Source organism: Antechinus flavipes, chromosome 1 (genome assembly GCF_016432865.1).
Source record: "Antechinus flavipes isolate AdamAnt ecotype Samford, QLD, Australia chromosome 1, AdamAnt_v2, whole genome shotgun sequence".
NCBI classification, from domain to species: Eukaryota; Metazoa; Chordata; class Mammalia; order Dasyuromorphia; family Dasyuridae; genus Antechinus; species Antechinus flavipes.
Genome location: NC_067398.1, coordinates 363,330,383 through 363,351,264, shown reverse-complemented (window position 1 = coordinate 363,351,264; position 20,882 = coordinate 363,330,383). Strand labels below are relative to the sequence as shown.

The following is a 20,882-nucleotide window of genomic DNA, read 5'->3' as shown; positions in this document are numbered from 1 at the left end:
ATTGCTTTTTCTGGAACTGGACAAGTTAGGTACAAATCCTTGCTCTTCCACTTACTAGAAGTGAGAACATCTTGCGAGGTCACTGTAAGGAAAGCACTTTGCAAATCTTAGGTTTCTATGCAAATGTGAATTCTTAATGTGTGACATTATCTCTTTATTCTTCCTTTACAAAAGAGTAGAAATCAGGTCTCCATAGCTTTGGGAATCAAAGTCAAGTCTGTTGACCTCTAGTATATGGTATTATTTTCTCTACTTCACACAGATAGTTAATGTAGTAGAAGGGTAGAGAGCTGGCCTGCTTGTGAGAGACCTATTTTAAGGTCTTTAAAGCCTGCCTCTGAGACAAATTGGCTGTTTGCGACCCACAAGTCACTTTCTATTTTTAGTTAACTCTCTGAACACTCTAACTTGCAGAACAGGTGCTTTCCAGTACTGGAAGAAGGTGAGAAAAGAAGAGTTCAACTGGCTTCTGAATCTTCTTTTTTTTATTATTATTATTATTTTTTGCTTAAGCAATTGGGGTTAAGTAACTTTGCCCAGGGTCACACAGCTAGGAAGTGTTAGGTGTCCAAGACTGGATTTGAACTCAGGTCCTTCTGACTTAAGGGCTGGTGCTCTACCCATTATCATTTAGCTGCCCCTGAATCCTCTTTAAATGTAGGCTTTGGGAGAAGTTTTTTACTCCAATTTTCAATCGGAGGACCAAAGGCAACTGAGGCATGAGTACTAAAGTTGATACAATCTCCCTGGTAATGGAACCAGGAATTTCCATACCAAAGAAATCACAGGTCTACTTTTTAAAAAGATAACTAACATAAGAAAAAAAAAAAAAGATAACTAACATAAGACTGTGTAATTGGCCATGTGAATGGAATCAACAGTAAGTGCTGTAAGAATTCAGAGGAGCAAGTCATTTGGGAGATTGGGGATGGACTTGGAATCAGAAGTTACAATTTTGTCCTTAAGGTTGTCTTCAGGTGCTATAGCCCGTCGAGGTCTTCCAAGGTATTCATCATCCCTTCGTGATGTGTCTATTCTGCAAATTTGATAAGCATATGTCATCTAAGTCATTCATGAAAATGTTAAATAATGTAGAAGTGACTTGTCTAGAGATCCCCTTCCAAAAAATAATTGAACTATTAATGACTACTCTTTAAGACTTGCCTATCAATAATTCCCTAACTCCACTAATTGTTTATTTCTCAGTTTTCTCTTCATTTCTCACTTGCTGTAAATCTTGGGTTCAACTCTACTATCTGTATACTCTCCCCCCATGAAAAACTCATCACCCAGGAGATTGTGTCAGCTTTAGTATTCACACTTCAGTTGCTTTTGCCCCTTGGATTGGAAAACTGAGTAAAAAAATTTCTCCCAAAGCCTACATTTAAAGAGGGTTTAGAAGCCCAGTCAATTCTTCTTTTCTCACCAGCTGCACCCCATAAATTCAACTCCATCATCACTATGCCTTTGCATTGGGTGCTTTCTCCTCCCTCCATTTTTAATTTTCTTTTGTGTTTTGTTAGATTGTAGACTACCGAAAGGCAAGGATTATCTCTCTTTTTCTTATTTGTTATCTCCAAAACTTAGCTCAGTGCCTGGCATATGGTTGGTGCTTAATAAATGTTGTTGTATCTTGTTTTTGTTCAATCATTTTTCAGTCATATCTGATTCTTCATGACCCTATTTTGGGATTTTCTTGGCAAAAAATGTTGTAGTGGTCTGCCATTTTCTTCTCCAGCTCATTATACAGATGAGGAAACTGAAACAAACAGGGTTAAGTGACTTTCCCAGGATTACACAGCTAGGAAGTATCTGAGACCAGATTTGAATTCAGGAAAATGAGTCTTCCAGACTCTGGGCCTGGCATTCTACCCACTGCAACAGGTAACTTCCTGTATCATATTTTATATTTTTCCACAATGGAAGCATGAATTCTAAATCTAGGTATACTGTAGCCATAATATTCTCTGTATTTACCAGTCTAGTAGAAAGAGGGACCAAACCTGTAGTTTTCCTTAAATAACTTCTGTATGAGGAAATTCACTCCACCAAAACAGATTGACACTCTTTCAGAGAGTTATCTAGAGCCCAGCTTCTTAAATTGTGGTTCATAACCCCATATGGGGTCAAATGACTGAACATGAGGGTCTCAAAATTAAGACTTATTACCAATAAATGTTTGATTAATCAAGTTTACTGATTTGCAGTAGGAAGACTGTTCTCTAGTTTGAACATTTAAATAACATTTACCCTGTTCCCCTTGATCACACAAAGATCACTAATGATGACACAAAAATCATATCTGTCAGCTCTTTCAGCTGTAGAAGATGTAGTTCTTTTAGGCCTCTCTCATCTTAGCTTCCTGATAATCTTGAATATCAATTATTTGCTATACATTTTTAATGTCGACTTGGAGGGAGGAAGGATCTAAAGTGCCTTAGAGATTGATCTGTCCTTGGCCTTGTGATAGTATAAATAATTTTATCATGAGAGTTGAACTCCTTGAAGGCAGGGAACATTTTTTAGTCCCCTTTTTTATGTCCAGCATTTAGTATGGTGCCCAGCCCTAGTAGGCACAATGTCTATGGATTGTCAATGATTTGGATGAAGGCACATCTGGTATGCAGGCCAAAGATTGTTGTGGTTTAGTCCTTTCTCAGTCATATTCAATTCTTTATAATCTCTTTTGTGGAGTTTCTAGGCAAAGGTAGTCAATTTATCCTATTTATACCATATTTACTCAACTTGAGTTTACAGTTTATTGAAAACTTGATTTCACATGAATTGTGGTTAGCCTTTCCCTCTCTTGTCTATATTTGTGCTTTTTAAAACTTAAATGTAAAGCTTCACATTTGATAGTATTAAATTTCATCTATTTATATTCTGTCTAGTGAGCTAGGTTGTTGAAATCTTTTTTGGATTCTTGCTTTGTTCATCCACTGTGTTAACTATTCTTACTATTCCTATTAACTTTATGCTGTCCCTATCTTTGGCAACCAGCAAAAAGATGAAAAAAGTGGAGGTGATGGACCTAGTCAGTAAGCACTGAGTTCAAATGCAACCTCAGACATTTACTAGCTGTGTGACCTTGGACAAGTCACTTAGCCCTGTTTACCTCAGTTTTCTCATCTGTAAAATGACTTGAAGAAGGAAATGGCATGCTTGCTATGGCAAGCAAAACAAAATAAGAATACATTAAAAGAGGAAATGTTCAGAATAAGGGAGGTGATAGCTCCTCACACTTTGCCTGGTAAAAGCATATCTGGGGTATTATATTCAGTTTGGGGGATCATTTTTAACAATGAAACCTTCAGAAGATACACAAGATGGTGAAAGGACTGAGGATCCTATCATACAAAGATAGATCAAAGGAAATCGGGATGTTTAGCCAAGAGTAAAAGGGGCATACCTGGGGACATGAGAGTTTATTCAAATATTTAAAGGTCAGTGCTCAGTATGTTGCTTGAAACCTTGATTTTTTGCTTTTTTATTTTTCAATCATGTCTCACTCTTCATCACTCCATTTGTTTGTTTTGGGGATTTTTTTTTTTTTTTTTGGCAAAAATAGTTTGCCATTTTCTTCTCCAGATCATTTTACATATGAGCAAACTGAGGCAAATAGGGTTAAATGATTCAATTAGAGTCCCACAGCCATTAAGTGTCTGAGACTGGATTTGAACTCAGGAAAATGAATCTTCCTATTTCCAGGGCCAGGACTCTATCTAGTCACCTACCTGCCTTGATACCTAGTAGGTATCTTAATAATTCTAGTGACTGGTTATCATAGAAGACCAATTAACTTATTCTGCTAGGTCCCAGAGGCAGATTTCACCTTTATAAGTGGGGATATGTCCTAAGAATGAAAACTACCCTAAAGTGGAATGGGCTGCCTCAAAAAGTGGAGGGATTCTCTTCACTAAAAGCCTTCAATCAAATGAGAAAATGACATAGCAAATTAACATAACTCATAAAGGGAATTTCAGATGTGGACTGGATAAGATAATCTCTAAAATGAGATCCTATGACTCATATCCCAAACAATCAACTCTGAACTTCCAGGCCTATTCAAGACCATTTCCCCCCAACTTTTTACTCAGTGCTAAATAACCCATCCATGACTTGAGGCTTGAGAGAAAAGGAGAGAAGTAACAAAAAAGGAAAGAATAAAGGTAAGAGGAAGAAAAAGAAAGAAGAGAGGCTGAGGAGGTCTAGAGAGTGAGAAAATTACCACCCCAGGGATCTCAAGGTAGCAAGATCCTAGCAAAGCCTTAAAATAGAGTTTTCCTCTTATCTCCTAAAATGTTACTATATACTTTTAGGAGTAGGTCTATCATCCATTTCCTTTTTTTAATCTTCTTTTTCCCCGTTGTATAAGGTAATTGGGGTTAAGTGATTTGCCCAGGGTCACACAGCTAGGAAGTGTTAAGTGTCTGAGGCCAGATTTGAACTCAGACTGACTCCAGGGCTGATGCTCTAATCACAATATGTAGCTGCCCCTATCCATTTTTTACTAATTTAGTACTGGATCTGTTAGATCTAGGACCAGGCACTTCCTCTCTATTTTAGTTGCTTTTTTAAAATGAGGGGATTGGATTAGATCTTTAGGGTCCCTTCTCAGTTTGAAATATTATGGTTCTGGGATACAGAAGCAAGTGCTATGTGCTAATTAAAGTTTTCATAATATTATTGTTCTTTGGGAAATGATGAGGAAAAAAACCCTGATTATTCCTCCTCGAACCCAAGCAAAGTAAAACATACTGTGTATAAAGTTATAGCAATGTTCTGGAATGATCAACTGTGAATGACCTTCATTATTCTCAGCAATACAATGATCCACAACTATTCTGAAGGACTTATAACAAAAAAATCCTATACATACTTAGAGAAAGAACTGATTGTGTCTGAATACAGATTGAAGCATTTTCTTTCCCTCTGTCTCTTTTTGTCTCTCTCTGTCTCTTTCTCTGTATTTTTCTTGAGGGTTTTTTTTTTTTGGGGGGGGGAGAAGATCTAGATTTTGTTTCACAGCATGACTTTTATGGATATGTTTTGCATAACTTTACATGTGTTTTCTTAATAGGAGCTCAGAGTAGGGGTAAGGGAGAAGATCTGGAACTCAACGTTTTAAAAACAAATTTTTAAAAATTGTTTTAAGTGTAACTGGGGAAAAATAAAAATGTTTTTTAAAAAAGTTTTCATGTCTAATAATAGATATGACCCCTTTAAGACACTTAAAAATTCTTGAATGAAAAGGATCATAAGGATAGTATGCTCAATTGTACCATTATACATGTCTCCATTATTCTCAACAGAGAGAAGACCCACCTCTGACACTTACCTGTGTGGGCTTAGATAAGTCACTTACCGCCTCTAGGTGAGGGTTAGGAGGGAGAATGTTGGTATCTGATTGGATAACTTCTAAGGTCCCTTCTAAATCTAAACTCATGACAAGGCTCAGACTAACCTCTCTGTTATGATGCTGGGGTTCACAGTAACAACGTCAGTCTTTGCCCCAACGTCCCCTGTGTACTTCTCTGAGATTGGGGGTAGGTTACACCTGCAGAGAAAATGACATAGCAAATTAACATGGAGTAAATGAGTCCCTTTACCCCCTCCTTGCACAACTGCTGGGGACCATCACCAGTAATTATTTTTATCTTGCCATTGGATTCCTATAACCCTGATGACTTTGCACAACTCTGCCTCACTTCAATATATGCATGAGCCAAAATATTGCCCATTATATGATGTCACTGGTCCTCTTCAAAAAAACAAAGGAAGAATAATAACTACTGGGGGTGGCCTGGGAAGGGAGAAGGAAGAAAGGAAATAATTTCTCACCTAACCATACCACTTTGCAATTTCTTGGACCTTACTCTGCCCCAAGAAACTCATTATTGGAAAAAGCTCACCATCCTACAAGATCTCATCAAGCTTGGAACTCCACCTAATCACTTTCCTTTCCTCCTCTAATTGGAAAGTGGAGTGAGGAACGCTAAAGCCTCCATTTAAGGAGGAAATTCAGCTAAGCTCAAATATCTATCACTCAGCTGGCTGTATTACTCTGGGACTTCTCTGCCCTTTTTCCCCTCTCTGAGTCACGTACCTTTCTACTCTCAGCCCTGCCCCTTTTCAGCTTTCTTTTGTACTTTGCTTTCAACAGTTAGATTGTAAGCTCCATGAGGGCAGATACCATCTTTCTTCTTTGCATTTGTTTTGCCAGAGCTTAACACAATGTCTGGTACATCATAAGAGACTGTTGTTTATTGACTGACAACCACTTTTTCCTGAGAGACACTAAGACATATTAAGTAGGATGCTGGACTTATAAGTAGGAATACCAAGGTTATTACACTTATGACCATGAGCAAAACACTTAATATCTCTGATTTTCATTTTCTTTTCCAGCTTGTTAAGAGACCCAAATGAAATAATGCATATAAAATGCCTTGTAAAACTCAAGGTCCTGTAGAAACATAAATCATTATTGTGATTGTCATCATATTTATGTATTTTGAGCCTGGCACAGCATCATACACCCCACTCTGAATTTTTTATCTCTTTGTTGGGTCACCATAATTTACATTCTAGTGGTGAGCCTCTCCTTAAGTAGACTGAGTCTTGAATAACACAAAGTGTGTCTCTGCTCCCTATCTGAAGCCAGAACTTCTGCTTCACAACCAACAAGCACAGAAGGACCTTCAATGAGGATCTCATTGCAGAAAGCTTAGAGCGGAGAACACACACAATCATAAAGTTCCTGATTTGACCCACGGGGCATATAAAGACACATTATTAACAAATCTTATTCTATTTCTACTACATAATTTATGGTGCCACAGAGAGATAAGATGGAGCAAAATTCATGAACAAGGATGCAGAAAACCTGATCTAAGTGCAATTTTGTCATTTAACGCTTTGTGCTTCAGTTTTCTCATCTCTAAAATGGGAATAAGGATTATAAATTATACTTGTATAATACTTAAAGGCTCACAAGGCACTTACAACAAACATACATTGGAGTGGGTAGAGCAAACAATTTTACTCCCAATTTGCAGATAGCAAAACAAACTAAAGCTCATAGATATAAGTTATCATCCTGAATCATCTTTTTCCTGTTACAGTAAAACCAGAAAAAGTTATTTTAACTAGTCACCCTCTATTTTCCCACCACTTCCCATTCAAGAGTTTCTCAAGTTTTTGTACTTTGACTTCTGACTTTATTACTGGACTGAAGCTGTTCTCTCTGAGGCTATCACTGATATTTATTCACACCAATGTCTCTTTCTCAATTTTTGTCCTACTTGACATTTTTGGGACATTTTATATAGACAAAGACACCCACTTTTGTAAATTCTTTCTTCCTTTGACTTTTTTGGTTGTTTTAATCAGATCCCACTCTTTGTGACCCCATTTGGGTTTTCTTGACAAAGGCTCTAGAGTGGTTTACCATCTCCTTCTAACTCATTTTACAAATGAAGATTTGAGGCAAACAGGGTTAAGTGACTTGATCAGGGTCACCCAAGGTAGAAAGTATCTGAGGCCAGATTTGAACTCAGAAAGATGACTGTCCTTGACTCCAGGTCCAATGCTTTTGTCCACCGGGCCATCTAGCTGACCCACCTTGATTTCTAGGACATTGCTGTTTCTCACTTTTCCTATTTAATTGATCCTTCTCCTTTGACATTTATCTTCTGCCTATCAAAGCTCTATCTCGAGACCTCTTCTTCCTCTACAACTCTCTGGTTCTTTTCTGTGAGTAATTGTTGAGAGGAAAAAAAAACTTCTAAGCAATTGGGCCAATAAAACCATTGTTAGTATGTCCTTTATTTCTGAAGAGGACCAATGATATCACATAATGAGTGATTGACTTATGCATGAATTGGATTTAAGTGAGACAGAGTTGTACCAAAAAATCATCAGTCTCATTCTTTCTTCCAAAATCACCAAAGTCAACGGCAAAAAAAAAAAAAAAAGGCAGGATGACTGGTAATGGGCTGGGATACAGTAGATGACCTTGATGTCTTCATGGTCTGACCAAGCTGTAAGCATACCACAGTGCCCACGTCAGCTGTCTTACTGGACATTGGAACAAATTGCCCTCATCCACCCATTGCATTAGAAGTTTTCAAATATTTGGGGTAGACATCCCCTAACTCACATAGGGGTTTTAGGCTTGTTGGTTAGTTTTAATCAGGTTTAATTCATCTTCCAAGACAGTTTACTGAGATGTAGTGACTACATACAGCTTTTTGGAGCCACAAGTGAGAATTGAGGGCCAGAAAGGCACCAAAGGTGGAAGAGCAGCCCTTAAAAGGGCTCAGGAAGCCTCCTATCCGAGGTGTTAGTCTTATTTGCACATCCCTCACAGAACTATGATGCAGAACTTCAGATTCTTCTGCTTCGGTTCTTTATTAGCATACTTTCACCCTTTCCTTTCTTTACTACCAGTAACTTGAATTTACCAGTAACTGGTAAAATTGTTATTATGACCTTCCCAATGAAAAACAGGCAGAAAACTGTAGCTGGGGGGTGAGAACTGTAGAATACAAAAGTCTCAGGGTGTGAGAATCTTGGCTGAGAACCCTACCTCATATTTCACTGAGAAAAAGACTATTTGCCAAGAGCTCTTTCTTTTCTCCTCCTCCTCATCTCACATTACTCAGATGCCTTCTGTTAGTATCTTCCTGTTCACCCATGTCTCACATGAAGAGGTGGACCCTTCTTGCCCACAGCAATTCCTCTACATTTACAAAAGATGCCGCTGAATTCTGTCCACTCTAGGAGTTTGCCTCTTCATCATCCCCCCTCCCATTTATCTTCAATCTCTTCCTATTTACTGTTTGCTTCTCTACTGCTTACAAACATTCCGACGTCTTCTCCATCCTCCAAAAAAAACAAAAACAAAAACCCAACCCTCATTTGATCCATATATTTCTACTAGTTATTGTCCCAAATTTCTCCTTTTTTTTTTTTTTTTTTTTTTTTTTTTTTTTTTGCTAAATGCCTTGAGCTGAACACCTGCAATGAATGCTTCCACTTCTTTTTCTCTTATTCTCTTCTTAAGGTCTCTACAATCTGTCTTCTAATCTCTTGGTTTTCTTTTCTTTTCTTTTTTTTTCTGAGGCAATTGGGATTAAGTGACTTGCCCCGGGGTCACACAGCTAGGAAATAATAAGTGTCTGAGGTAAAATTTGATCTCCAGTCCTCTTGACTTCAGGGCTGGTGCTCTATTCACTGTGCCTCCGAGCTGTCCCTTTAATTTCATTTTTCAACCAAAACTATTTTCTTCTAAGTTATCAATGATTTTTCGATTGCCAAATTTTATAACTTTTTCTCAATATTATGTTTCTTAACCTCTCAGCAGTCTTAGACACCATAGACTACCACCTTCTCCTTGATTCTCTCTTCTCTTCAGGTTTTACATTAGTGTATCCCAGTTTTTTTCATATTTAATTAACCATTCTTTCTTAGTCTCTCCTTTGTTGGAGCTTCATCTAAATCACAATTGCCAATGGTGTATATCCCATAAAGTTCTGTCCTAAACTCTTTATTTTATTATTATTTGTATGGTAATCTCATTAGCTTTCATAGGTTCCCAATTATCATCTCTATGCTAATGAGTTTCATGTCTACTTATCCAGCCCTAACCTCTCTACTAATCTCCAGTTTCTCATCTCCAACTACCTATTGGATTTATCAGATTGGATGTCCCATATACAGCTTAAGTTAGCATGTCCAAAATCGAACTCATGACCTTATCTTCTTCAGAATGTCCCCATTCTGATACCTCCATCCTCCCAGTCCCTCAAGCCTGAAAAACAAACCTTTGTACCTCCTATATTCACTCTGTTGTCAAATCCTGTTGGTCTTCCTTTTATAATTTCCTTCTTATATTCCTTCTTCTCTCCCCTGACACTGCCACCACTCTGGTGCAAGCCCTCATCACCTCCCATCTGGACTATAGCCATGACTTGATAGTTGGTCTCCCTCATTCAAGTCCCTCCCTACTATATTCCCCTGTTGAAGTGATCTTCCTAAAGCAGAGATCTAACCTTGTCACTCTCTGACTCAATAAACTTCAGTGGCTCCTTATCACTTCCAGGTGTGAGGTACAGAATTATCCAATTTATAAGAAAAACCACTGAGGGAGAGCTCTGAGCCATTAATCACGTATTAAAGGGATTCAACTCCTTCAATGAATGGGATCTCAGATCTTTCTCTTGATCTGAGATGTTTCCTTTCCCCAGACCTTATTTTCATGAGGCTTGATACCCAGACACTCAGAAGAGGCAAAATAAAAAAACTTCATTGGTTGGTAAACCTTGCATTTGAACCTTGTGGATGGCCAGAAATAATGCATTAGCCTGAGTAGTCACCATATGGGCAAAGCAAGGGCAAAAACATTATGATTAAATGGTATAAGATAGGCCCCTCCTCCTGCTGAGCAAGAGAGTGGTCCAGAAATACAAAACATAATTGGGGAACTTTCCATATCACCTATTCTGGATTTGGTCATCAGCATTCTTGTGGTTATGCAAGTGAACTTTATAACTGGTAAATAAATAGTGAAAGTGAATTTATAAGTTTTAAACTCTGAAGCCTACTATAAGACTCTATCTTATCTAATTATACCCATATATCTGTAAAATGTGCATTGCTATGTTATTCTTATATTAATATTACTTGATAAAACTGACTAAATGTATATTAGTAGATAAGTATACCATTGATAATTGCTATCAACCTTTACTTTTATGGAATTTCACTGAACTAATTAATACTGATGGGAATAAAACAGAGATCCAATAAATCATTTCTCTCATAAGGACAAATACAAAATCCTATTGTATGACATTCAAAGCCTTTCCACATCCCACTCCAATTTCCACCTTTCCAGTGTTCTTAGGTGCTTCCATATGCTCTGTGACGCTGTAACACTGGCCTCCTTGCCATTCCTCATACAAGACACTTCATTTCCCAACTCTGGGCATTTTCCCTAGTTGTTTCCCATTCCTGGGATACCCCAACCCCCTCAACTTCTCCTTCAAGTCCCAGCTAAATTATCATCTTCTACAAGAAGACATTCCCAAATCCCCCTTAATGCTAGTGTCCCTTTGTGGATTGTGTTCAGTTTATCTTATAGAGCCTAGTTAAACATAATTGTTTCACATGTTGTTTCACTCATTAAATCACAGGATCCTTGAAATAAGAGACTATTGTTTTTGCCCTTTTTTTTAGCATCCCCAGTGCTAAGAAAGAGAAAAAAGACCAACCTCTGGAGATACAAAAAGAAAAACCAAACTTCTCCTGTCCTTGACAAGCTTACATTCTATAACTGCTGTGGTCATCCCTGCCTTAGCATCTTTAACAGCTGATTTGCCTCCCTCTTTACTGTGGTCCTCCACCCTCCCTATGCTTGCCATGTGAATTTTATTATGAATCAATGGGAGAAGTGGACATATAAGAAAAATCAGAACTCAGGAAGACAGCATCTTCTTCCCAAGGGATTTCTGCCACAAGCTCCACTCCTAGGGGAGGAATGAAAGGGGATAAACACCTCAACTGACCTCTTGTTCCAGATAAATTCAGTAAAACTTAATCAAGGAAGAACCAGTAGGAAGAATTAGGTTACTTGCAATGTGACTACAGATAATGAGGTAATATAGAATGGTGTGAGGCTGTGAGCTCTGAGGAGTAAATAGTGGATCCATTTCAACTTTCTTATAGTGCTTCCCTATCTTATGATCTAAGGGTCCAAGAAAATAAATTTTCACAATAAATGTAGGCTTACTTCTGCATCTTCACTGACCCTGGACTTGTATACTGATGAGAAAAGTCCTAGAATCTCTAACTCATCATATCCAAAATGGAGCTTATTATTTACCCTTTAAATTCCTCCCAATATCCCTGTTACTTCAAGAATACGATACCACTGTCCTAAGACAGCTAGGTGATATAGTGACGAGAGCACTAGGTCTGAAATCAGGAAGAACTGAGTTCAAATCAGACACTTGCTGTGTGACCTTGGGATAAACAATTAATCCTGTTGCCTCAGTTTTCTCATCTGTAAAATGAGCTGGAGAGGAAAATAGTGAACCACTCTGCCAAGAAAACTGCAAATGAAGTTATCAAGAGTTGGATACTGAACAAATGGAACAACTGAACAACAAATCAGCTATCCTCCCAGTCGCTCAGATTTGCAGCCATGGAATTATCCTTGGCTTTTCCTCTCCTTCATACTTAATCAGCCTCCTTTCATACTACAACCTAATTCAGGTCCCTTTTATTTCTTGCCTGCACTATCACAATGACCTCCTAACTGTTCTTTTTATTTCCAATCTCTCCCCCCTCTCCAAGCTGTCTTCCACATAGCTGCTAAAATAATCTTCCTGAGGCACAAATCAGACCATGACATTCCCTGCTTAAAACTCTTCCTTTGCTCCCTGATACCTCTAGGACAAACTGCCAACTCTTCAGCCTGGCATTTAAAACCCTCTACAATCTGGCTCTGACCTATCTTTCTGGACTAATTCCATATGACTCTCGTTCATGCATTCTATGTTTCTGCCAAACTGACCTATTTGCTATTTTCTGAATTTGACATTCTGTGCTTTCAACTCTGCTATCCCCATGTGAGGAATGAACTTACTCCTCAAACCAATCCTCTCCCCAGTCCTTATCCTCCTTCTAGGCTCAGCTCAAGGGCCACTTACCCCATCAAGTCTTTCCTGATTCTCCCAGTTATTAATTAATATTTTCTTGCTCTTAAGTTATTTTGTGTTATATACTTTTAGGAGACATAAGCTCCCTAAGGGCAGGGACTATATCATTTCCAAGTTTTGTATGTCCATAACTTATTACAAAGCCTGGAATATGTTTTCTTTGTTGGGGACTGTTATTTCATTGGTATAAGGACCTGCTGGTGAGGGAAACTCCCATTTGCCATTTGATATCATACAGAGTCACTTAGGGCATTAAGAGATTAAATAATTGATCCAGGGTCACAGTAAGTGTCAGATGTGACACTAGAACTCAGGTCTTCCTGATTGTGAGGCAGGGTCTCCAGCCACAATGATAACATGCTGCCTCTCCATCTTGTAAGTGCTTAATAAATGTGTGTTGAGTTGAAAAGTAAAATAAGCTAGAAAGTGTGAGAATCAGTCAATGAGTTCAGATGTCCTGAATTAAAGTTCAGCAATCATTTGGCTGTAGAAATTGTTGTAAAAAAAAACTTTATAAATTAATCAGTCAATTGATTAGAGAAATGCAAATTAAATCGCCTCTGAGGTACCATCTCAAACCTCTCCGATTGGCTATGACAGGAAAAGATAATGATGAATATTGGAGGGGATGTGGGAAAACTGGGACACTGATACATTGTTAGTGGAACTGTGAATGAATCCAACCATTCTGGAGAGCAATCTGGAGCTGTGACCAAAGGGCTATAAAACTGTGCATACTCTTTGACCCAGCAGTGCCATTATTGAGTCTGTATCCCAAGTATATCATAAAGAAGAAAAAGAACCCACATGTGCAGAAATATTTGTAACAGCTCTTTTTGTAATAACAAAAAATTGGAAAATGAGTAGATGCCCATCAATTGGGGAATGGTTGAATAAGTTATGGTATATGAAGATAATGGAATATTGTTCTATAGAAAAATGACAAGCTGATTTTTAAAAGGCATGGAAAGATTTACATGAATGATGCTGAATGAAACAAGCAATACCAAGAATACATTGTACACAGTAATGGCAAGAATGTGCAATGATTAACTATGAAAGACTTGGTTCTCAGTGCTTCAGTGATCTAAGGCAATTCCAGTAGACTTTGGACAGAAAATGCCATTTGCATCCAGAAAAAGAATTATGGAGATTGAATGTAAATCAACACATGCTATATTCATTTCTTACTTTCTGTTTTTTTATCTCTCTCCTATGGTTTTTCCCTTTTGCTCTGATTTTTCTCTCCCAACATGATTCATAAAGTAATGTGTGTTAAAAAAATTTAAATAAATTAAAAACTGCAAAAAAAATTAATGTCAGTTTACAAACTTTGAGTACACATCAACTATAAACCATTGTCCAGCTATAGATTATTCTTATATCTCACTACTATGATCAATCTTCTTATTTTATTGGGTCCTCAACTAGATAGCAGGGGTCACATGATCTCTAGTTAATAGCTAGAGAATCTGAGTCCTAGAGAAGAGTCCCCACAATGAAACACTGACAAACCTGGGACTTGAATCCAGATCTTCTGAAGATCAGTTTTAGGCTGATCATGGTACAGTATAGTGAAAAGTTCAAAGCTTACTATCTGTCTGATCTCGGGCAAGTCATTTAACAACCCTAATCAATAAAAAATATGGGTGGCCTAAATGGCCTCTGAAGCCCTTTTTGGATATACGCTAACGATTCTATGAGCTCATCCATTCTTTTGTGTCCAAAAAGCAACCTTTCCCTCATAGATTTCTTTGAACATTTCATGGGGAGTCTTTGTTTTGCATTTATCTTGTCTATGTCTTCTCCCAATTAGATTATAGGTTCATATTATAAACTCCTTGAAAGCAGGCCCTATGTTTTATCAGCCTCCCACAAAATAGATGCTTAATAAAATTTTCAATTAAAAACAGCACTTCAGGAAGGTAGATTTCTCTTCTAAACAAAATTTCCCCAAAAGCCTGGAAAGACTTACATGAACTGATGTTGAGTAAAGTGAGTAGGACCAGGAGAACATTATACACAGTAACAGTAACACTGTGTGATGATCAGCTATGATAGACTTAGTAACAGAGTAATCTCAGTAATACAGTGATTCAAAGACAATTCCAATAAACTTGCAATGGAAAATGGCATCCTCATACAGAGAGAGAACTATAGGGACTGAATGTGAATTGAAGCATACTGTTTTCACCTTTTTTTGTTCATTTTTTATTTCTTGTGGGTTTTTTTTTTACTTTTTGGTCTGATTTTTCTTCACAATTTATTTAAATATATTTCATGATTGTATGTATATAACCTATATCAGATTACTTGCTATCTTGGGGACAGAGGAGTTAAGGGGGAAAAATTTGGAACTTAAAATCTTATAAAAATGAATGCTGAAAACTATCTTTACATGTAATTGGAAAAATAAAATACTATTGCAAAAAAACAAACAAAAGAAAATCTCCTAAGAAAGAGATTTCGCTTGTTCTTAATTCAGTATATATTCACAGATTCTGTGTTTGCTGTCATTTTAAAGAAATCATTCTTTTTTCCCATTTAATTTTTTTGAAACTGGATTTCCCTATATTTCCCAGGCTGGAAATATATTGCCCATTCACGGAACTAATCCCACTGCTGATTGGCATTTCTGATCTGGGCCAGTTCACATCTCCGTAGGCAGTCTGGTACCCTCCTCCCCCATTTCTAGAGGTTCACTTATACCAGGGTTAGTGCAGATACCCCAACCAGCTTTAGCCCTACTCTCAAAATGAGATGATCCACCAAGCCTCAGCCTCCCCAGTAGCAAAGGCTCTGGGAATGTGCCAGCACACCCAGACTTAAAGGAATCATTTTTAACCACTTGAGCCTTCGAAGATGTCTCTTGGGCTACAAGGATCAAGTACCCAAGAGCAGAAAGCATCTTTCTGCCATCATCAGTAAGAGAGGTCTAGCACCAGCAGCTGGTGAGCAAATCACAACTAACTCCCTGTTTCCAAGAACAAAGCAAGGACAGCTTGCAGCTTCTGTTCCTTTAGAAACAGAAGGCTCCCTGTTCCTGTAGCCAAGAGCCAAGAATATTCACACACAAACTCATTCTCAAGCAAAGAGCAAAAGGAGACCTGCTAGCAAGTTACCACTCTTGTGACATTTGGGGAAAAGCCAAGAGACACACCACCCCCCAACATACACACACCTCAAACCTTCACCACTTGAAACTGTTACATGTTTCATCAAAAATCTCTCCCTATAATCAGTCCTGGTAACAATATGCACTGACAAGGTGGAGAAAGGGAGGGATTATTTTCCCCCAGAATTAACAGCTAACTCAAATGTTTCTGATTTTATGTCGGATTTGGATGTGAATTTTTTTTCATCTTTTCTTTTTAAAATCTGCCAGATGTGGGACAGAGTTGCACAGTCACAGTTATATGTAGATAATTGAGGAAAGAAATTCTGCTTCTGTCTGCAATCTTCAGATGACTGAGCAAAGGGGTTTATTTTTGGTTTTTAATTTTTGATTCATTGGACATTTAACACTTTTTATATCTACCAAGTGGTCCCCAGGGTAGGCATTTAGCCATTATTGTATAGATTATCTTTGGGGGCCCTCCACTATATTTCCATACTACATGTCCCATTGCCCTGGACCTGTCCTGATGGATCTGAATCCTCAAGGCTACTCTCTGCTACCCACCATTTCCACAGCTTTCCTCCTCCTTTCTCTCTGGGCCAAGGTGATAACTTACAAATCTGATATATAAACTGAATTGATGGGAGAGGGCAGGGGACTTCCAAGGTTTCGTATGTGCAATTTAAAAGAGGCTATCTGGTAGTAATAAATAATAGTGGGCTTCTTTTATATACAGCTTTGTTGATCAGTGTTTTCACACATGTCCAACTCTTCGTGACCCCATTTAGAGATTTTTCTTAGCAAAGATACTGGTTTGCCATATAGGACTATACAGTTTATAACAACCTCATACAGAGTCTTATATAGTATAAAAAGAAATATTAGTATGTTCATTTTACAGATGAGGAAGTTGAGGTTCAATTCATTTCAATTCAGAAGACATTTATTAAGTTTTATTAATTAAGATTTGTTCATCCTATCATCATCACCATCATTATTATGTGCCAGGCCCTATGCGAGGCATTGAAGCTACAAAGATAAATATGAAACAATATCTAAATTCAATGAGTTTTCATTTTAGTGTAAATTATTTGTCTAAGATAACATAGCCAAAACCAGTATCTGATCTAAGACTTGAAGCAAGGCCCCTTTTGTCCAACTCAATCTCTCTTACCATTTCACCTACAGATGAGTCTTATGGCAGGAATTTTATGGAATTCTTTGGGAGGAAAGTAGTGGAGGTAGAATCTGCCCAGGACTGAGAGGGAAAATTAGGAGCAAAATTTCAGTCTCTGACCCCAAGGAGCTTAAAATCTAATTCCAGGGAGATATGGAGTGGGACTAAAGGACAGGAGAACAGTATAACATGTATACAGAGAAATAAAACATAAATTAAATATCCCACATTTATACAGCACTTTAGGATCTACAGATCACTTTCCCACAACTCTGTGAAACAGTATAAAATTTATTATTAGCATTTTAAATATTAAGGAAATGAGGCTCAGAGATATGTTAACTGATTAGTCAGTGAGTAAGAACCAAGATTTGAAGCTAGCTCCCTTGAATCCAGGACAGGTAGGTGGTTCAATGGATAGAGAGCCAGAAATTAGGAAGATTTATCTTCATAAATTCAAATCTGGCCTCAGACACTTATTAGTTATGTGATACTTAGCCCTATCTGCCTCAGTTTCCTTATCTGTAACATGAGTCAGAGAAGGAAATGGCAAACCACTCCAGTATCTTTGCCAAGAAAACCCCAAATGGAGTCATAAAGAGTTGGACATGACTGAAAAGATACCAGATAAGAGTTCTTGAATCCAAATTCAGTACCCATTTCATTATACCAAGATGGCAACTGAACCCAAAATATTACGATGCAAGGTAGAATGTGATAGAAGCAAAGTAGATATTTAGACAAAATGCTCTAGGAAAAGCTGAAAGTTAAGATCACTTTCTGCCAAGAATGGGATCAAAGAAGGCGTCATGAAAGAAGGGACATGTGAGTTGGGCCTTGAAGGAAGCAACGGATTCCAGCAGAATGAGAGGGAAATGGCAGAGAGTCTGCCCCAATACATGGAAGATGAAAAGGAAGAAGAGAAATAATCAAAGAAGCATTTTCTCACACCTACTATGTGCCAGCACTAAGAGCTTTTCAAATATAAGCTTATTTGATCCTTACAATAAGCCATGGTGGGAGATGCTATGATACCCATTTTATAGTTGAGGAAATAGAGGAAGACAGAAGTTAAGTGACTTGCCCAGAATCACACAACTAGTATGATGTTAGTTTTGAATTAGTTATTCCTGACTCCAGGCCCAGTACTCTATTTACTACCATTTAGCAGGATGAGATTAAATAACAGCTATTATTCAGTTTGCCTAAACCATATAATAAATACATCAAGAGAAAGAATATGAAATAAGGCTAGAAAGAAGGGTCAACTGGAATGAGATTATGGAAGGCCTTAAATGTCAAGTGAAACTGTTGCAGAAAAGCAGATTTCAGCTCAGTGTCTAGAAAAACTTCATAACAATGAAATTTACCCAAAAGTGAAATGGAAGGAGTGAGGTGCTTATCACTTAATGTCTTCAAGGGAAGGCTACATAATGGCTATAAGAATTCTGAAAGCAGGGACCCCATCTTATTTAATCTTTTAATCAACTCTATCACTTACAACAGTATTTTCCCCACCAAGTAAAATAAAATACATATGATTGTAAAGGAAATTGTAGTAACATACAGAAATCAATTTTTAAAAAAATCAAATTCCCACATTCCAGGTTAAGACATGGTTGAGGTTGAATTCATTTCAATTTAGCAGACATATATTAAGGTGGTTTCTTTAAATTAAGATTTATTCACTTATCATCACTATCATCATTATGTTCCAGGTACTATGCTAAACATTGAGGCTACAAAGATAAACATGAAACACCTGATCATACATGTGCAAAAATGTTTGTAGCAGCTCTTTTTTTGGTGTCAAGGAATTGGAAATTTAGTAGATGCTCATCAATGGGGAAATGACTGAATAAATAAATACTATTGTTCTATAAGAAATGATGAACAGATTGATTTCAGAAAAGCCTGGAAAAATGTACATGAACTGATGCTACATGAGGTAAACAGAACCAAGAGAACACTATAGATAGTAACAGCAGCATTGTGTGATGATCAACAGTGATAGATTTAGTTCTTTTCAGCAATGCAGTGATCCAAGACAAGTCCATTAGACTTGGAATGGAAAATGTCATCCGCATCCAGAGAAAGAACTATGGAAACTAAATGAGGATTGAAGCTTCATCTTTGCTTTTTTTGTTGGTTTTTTCCCTTTCTTATACAACATTACTAATATGGAAATATGTTTTAAAAGATTATACATGTATTACCTATGTCAAAATGCTTGCTGCTTGGGAGGGAGAGTTAAAGGAGGGAGAAGAAAAAATTTTGGAACTCAAAATCTTACAAAGATGAATATTGAAAATTATCTTTAGATGTATTTGGAAAAAAAATACTATTAAGCTAAAAAAATTCAATTCAATTTAATTTTTAAAAAAATCCCTGGTCACCCCTATGGAATGCTGCAGGGGAATATCTCAGAGAGCTATGAAAAAGCACAAGGGCCCTGAGACTATCTGGCAAACCCCAGAGAAGAGGAAAAGGATGCTTTTTACCGGAACACGAAGTCTGCACTATCAATCTCTCTCCCACATCGGCTGTTCTTCAGGATGCCTCCATTCCCCACAACTGCACACTTCTTAAACTGAGAGCGGTTGTACGGCATGTCCTACAGAGAGACAGTGAACAACCAATTAGAATGCCAGCAACAATCTATCCCATCTACATCTATTCTTTTTTTTGATCCTCACAGCAGGCCCTGGATAGATAAGTGGGAAAGACATATTATCCCATTTTGCAGATGAGGAAATTGAAGCTAAGTTAATTGTCCAAGGTCAGTCAGCCAGTAACAGAGTTGAACCTAAGTAGGTCTTCTCACTGTTCCCTCAGGACTCTCTCCAATACCCATACTGCTTGTTCCCTGACTAAAATGAGAATAGAATTTGGAGTTCCACATCTTTAGGACAGGTGCAATATGTCCTACAACCCTACAACCTTTATTCAACTAGCCTAGATTCTTAAAAAAAAATCTATGCCCCCAATACACAATGAAATAAAATAACAAAAATGAGTTTTTTCTTCTTAAGATGTTCTTATCTTGGCTTCTCTTCATGATTGTTTCCATATTTTAAATTATTTTCTTTGGTGTTTAAAATTTTGTAAGATAGATGTCAGCAAATGACATGAGACCCCACCAACAGTAGCATGGGAAGTGATTGTGAGGGAAACATGCTGTTGGCAGCAAACGGATGTGCCCTGAACCCCTTTTTTGCTCAATAAGTACTACAGTACTTTGGGAACTTTTTGGGAAGAGCAGAATATTGCATGAGAGGACATGGGCTCAAATATGTGTGACTGCACAAGTCAGGTAGCCTCTCTAGGTCTCAGTTTCTTCATCTATAAAATGAAAGGTACAGGGTGATCAAGACAACCTCTAAGGTCATTGCCAGATTCAGACCCATAATCTTCTAATTCTGTAATCTTGTTATCCTCCTTCAGCTTCCCAAAGGGAGGCAGAGAACACAATCTTGATTATACACCAAAATCAGAGGATTTAAGTACACACAAAAAAATCAATGCTTTTTGCCCCTTCTGCTGAAAAGACAAGGGCAGAGTGAGCACATCCCACATGAAGCTGGAGAGAAGCACTACTGAAGAATCACTGTTCATGGTCCTTTCTTAAGATCCACTAAAAAAGAACAGGCATTTGAGAATGGCCTTCCCCAGTTCCTAATAATCTAAAGCTACATTAATAAAACTGGAGCATTTACCACAAAGGAGGTGATTATCAACTTTACTCTGGCCCCGGTTAGACCACAGCTGGAACAATAGATTCAATTTCTGGAGCAATTTTTCTGAGATATAATATAACCAAGATAGGAAAGGATCTGGAAGCTATATTATAGAAGTCGCCACT

At 37.7% G+C, this 20,882-nt stretch overlaps 1 protein-coding gene across 4 annotated transcripts in view; it reads right to left on the bottom strand.

Annotated features, from left to right (window-relative positions):
• Nucleotides 1–20,882, bottom strand: part of ST8SIA5 (ST8 alpha-N-acetyl-neuraminide alpha-2,8-sialyltransferase 5) — a 128,665-nt gene that overhangs the window by 14,759 nt on the left and 93,024 nt on the right. For all 4 annotated transcript variants that reach the window (XM_051969661.1, XM_051969662.1, XM_051969663.1 and 1 more), the window contains 2 exons: nt 19,522–19,634; nt 5,465–5,557 (listed from right to left, as the gene is read on the bottom strand). In XM_051969661.1, coding sequence (XP_051825621.1) covers nt 5,465–5,557; nt 19,522–19,634 — 206 coding nt within the window. The remainder of the gene's footprint in view (nt 1–5,464; nt 5,558–19,521; nt 19,635–20,882) is intronic.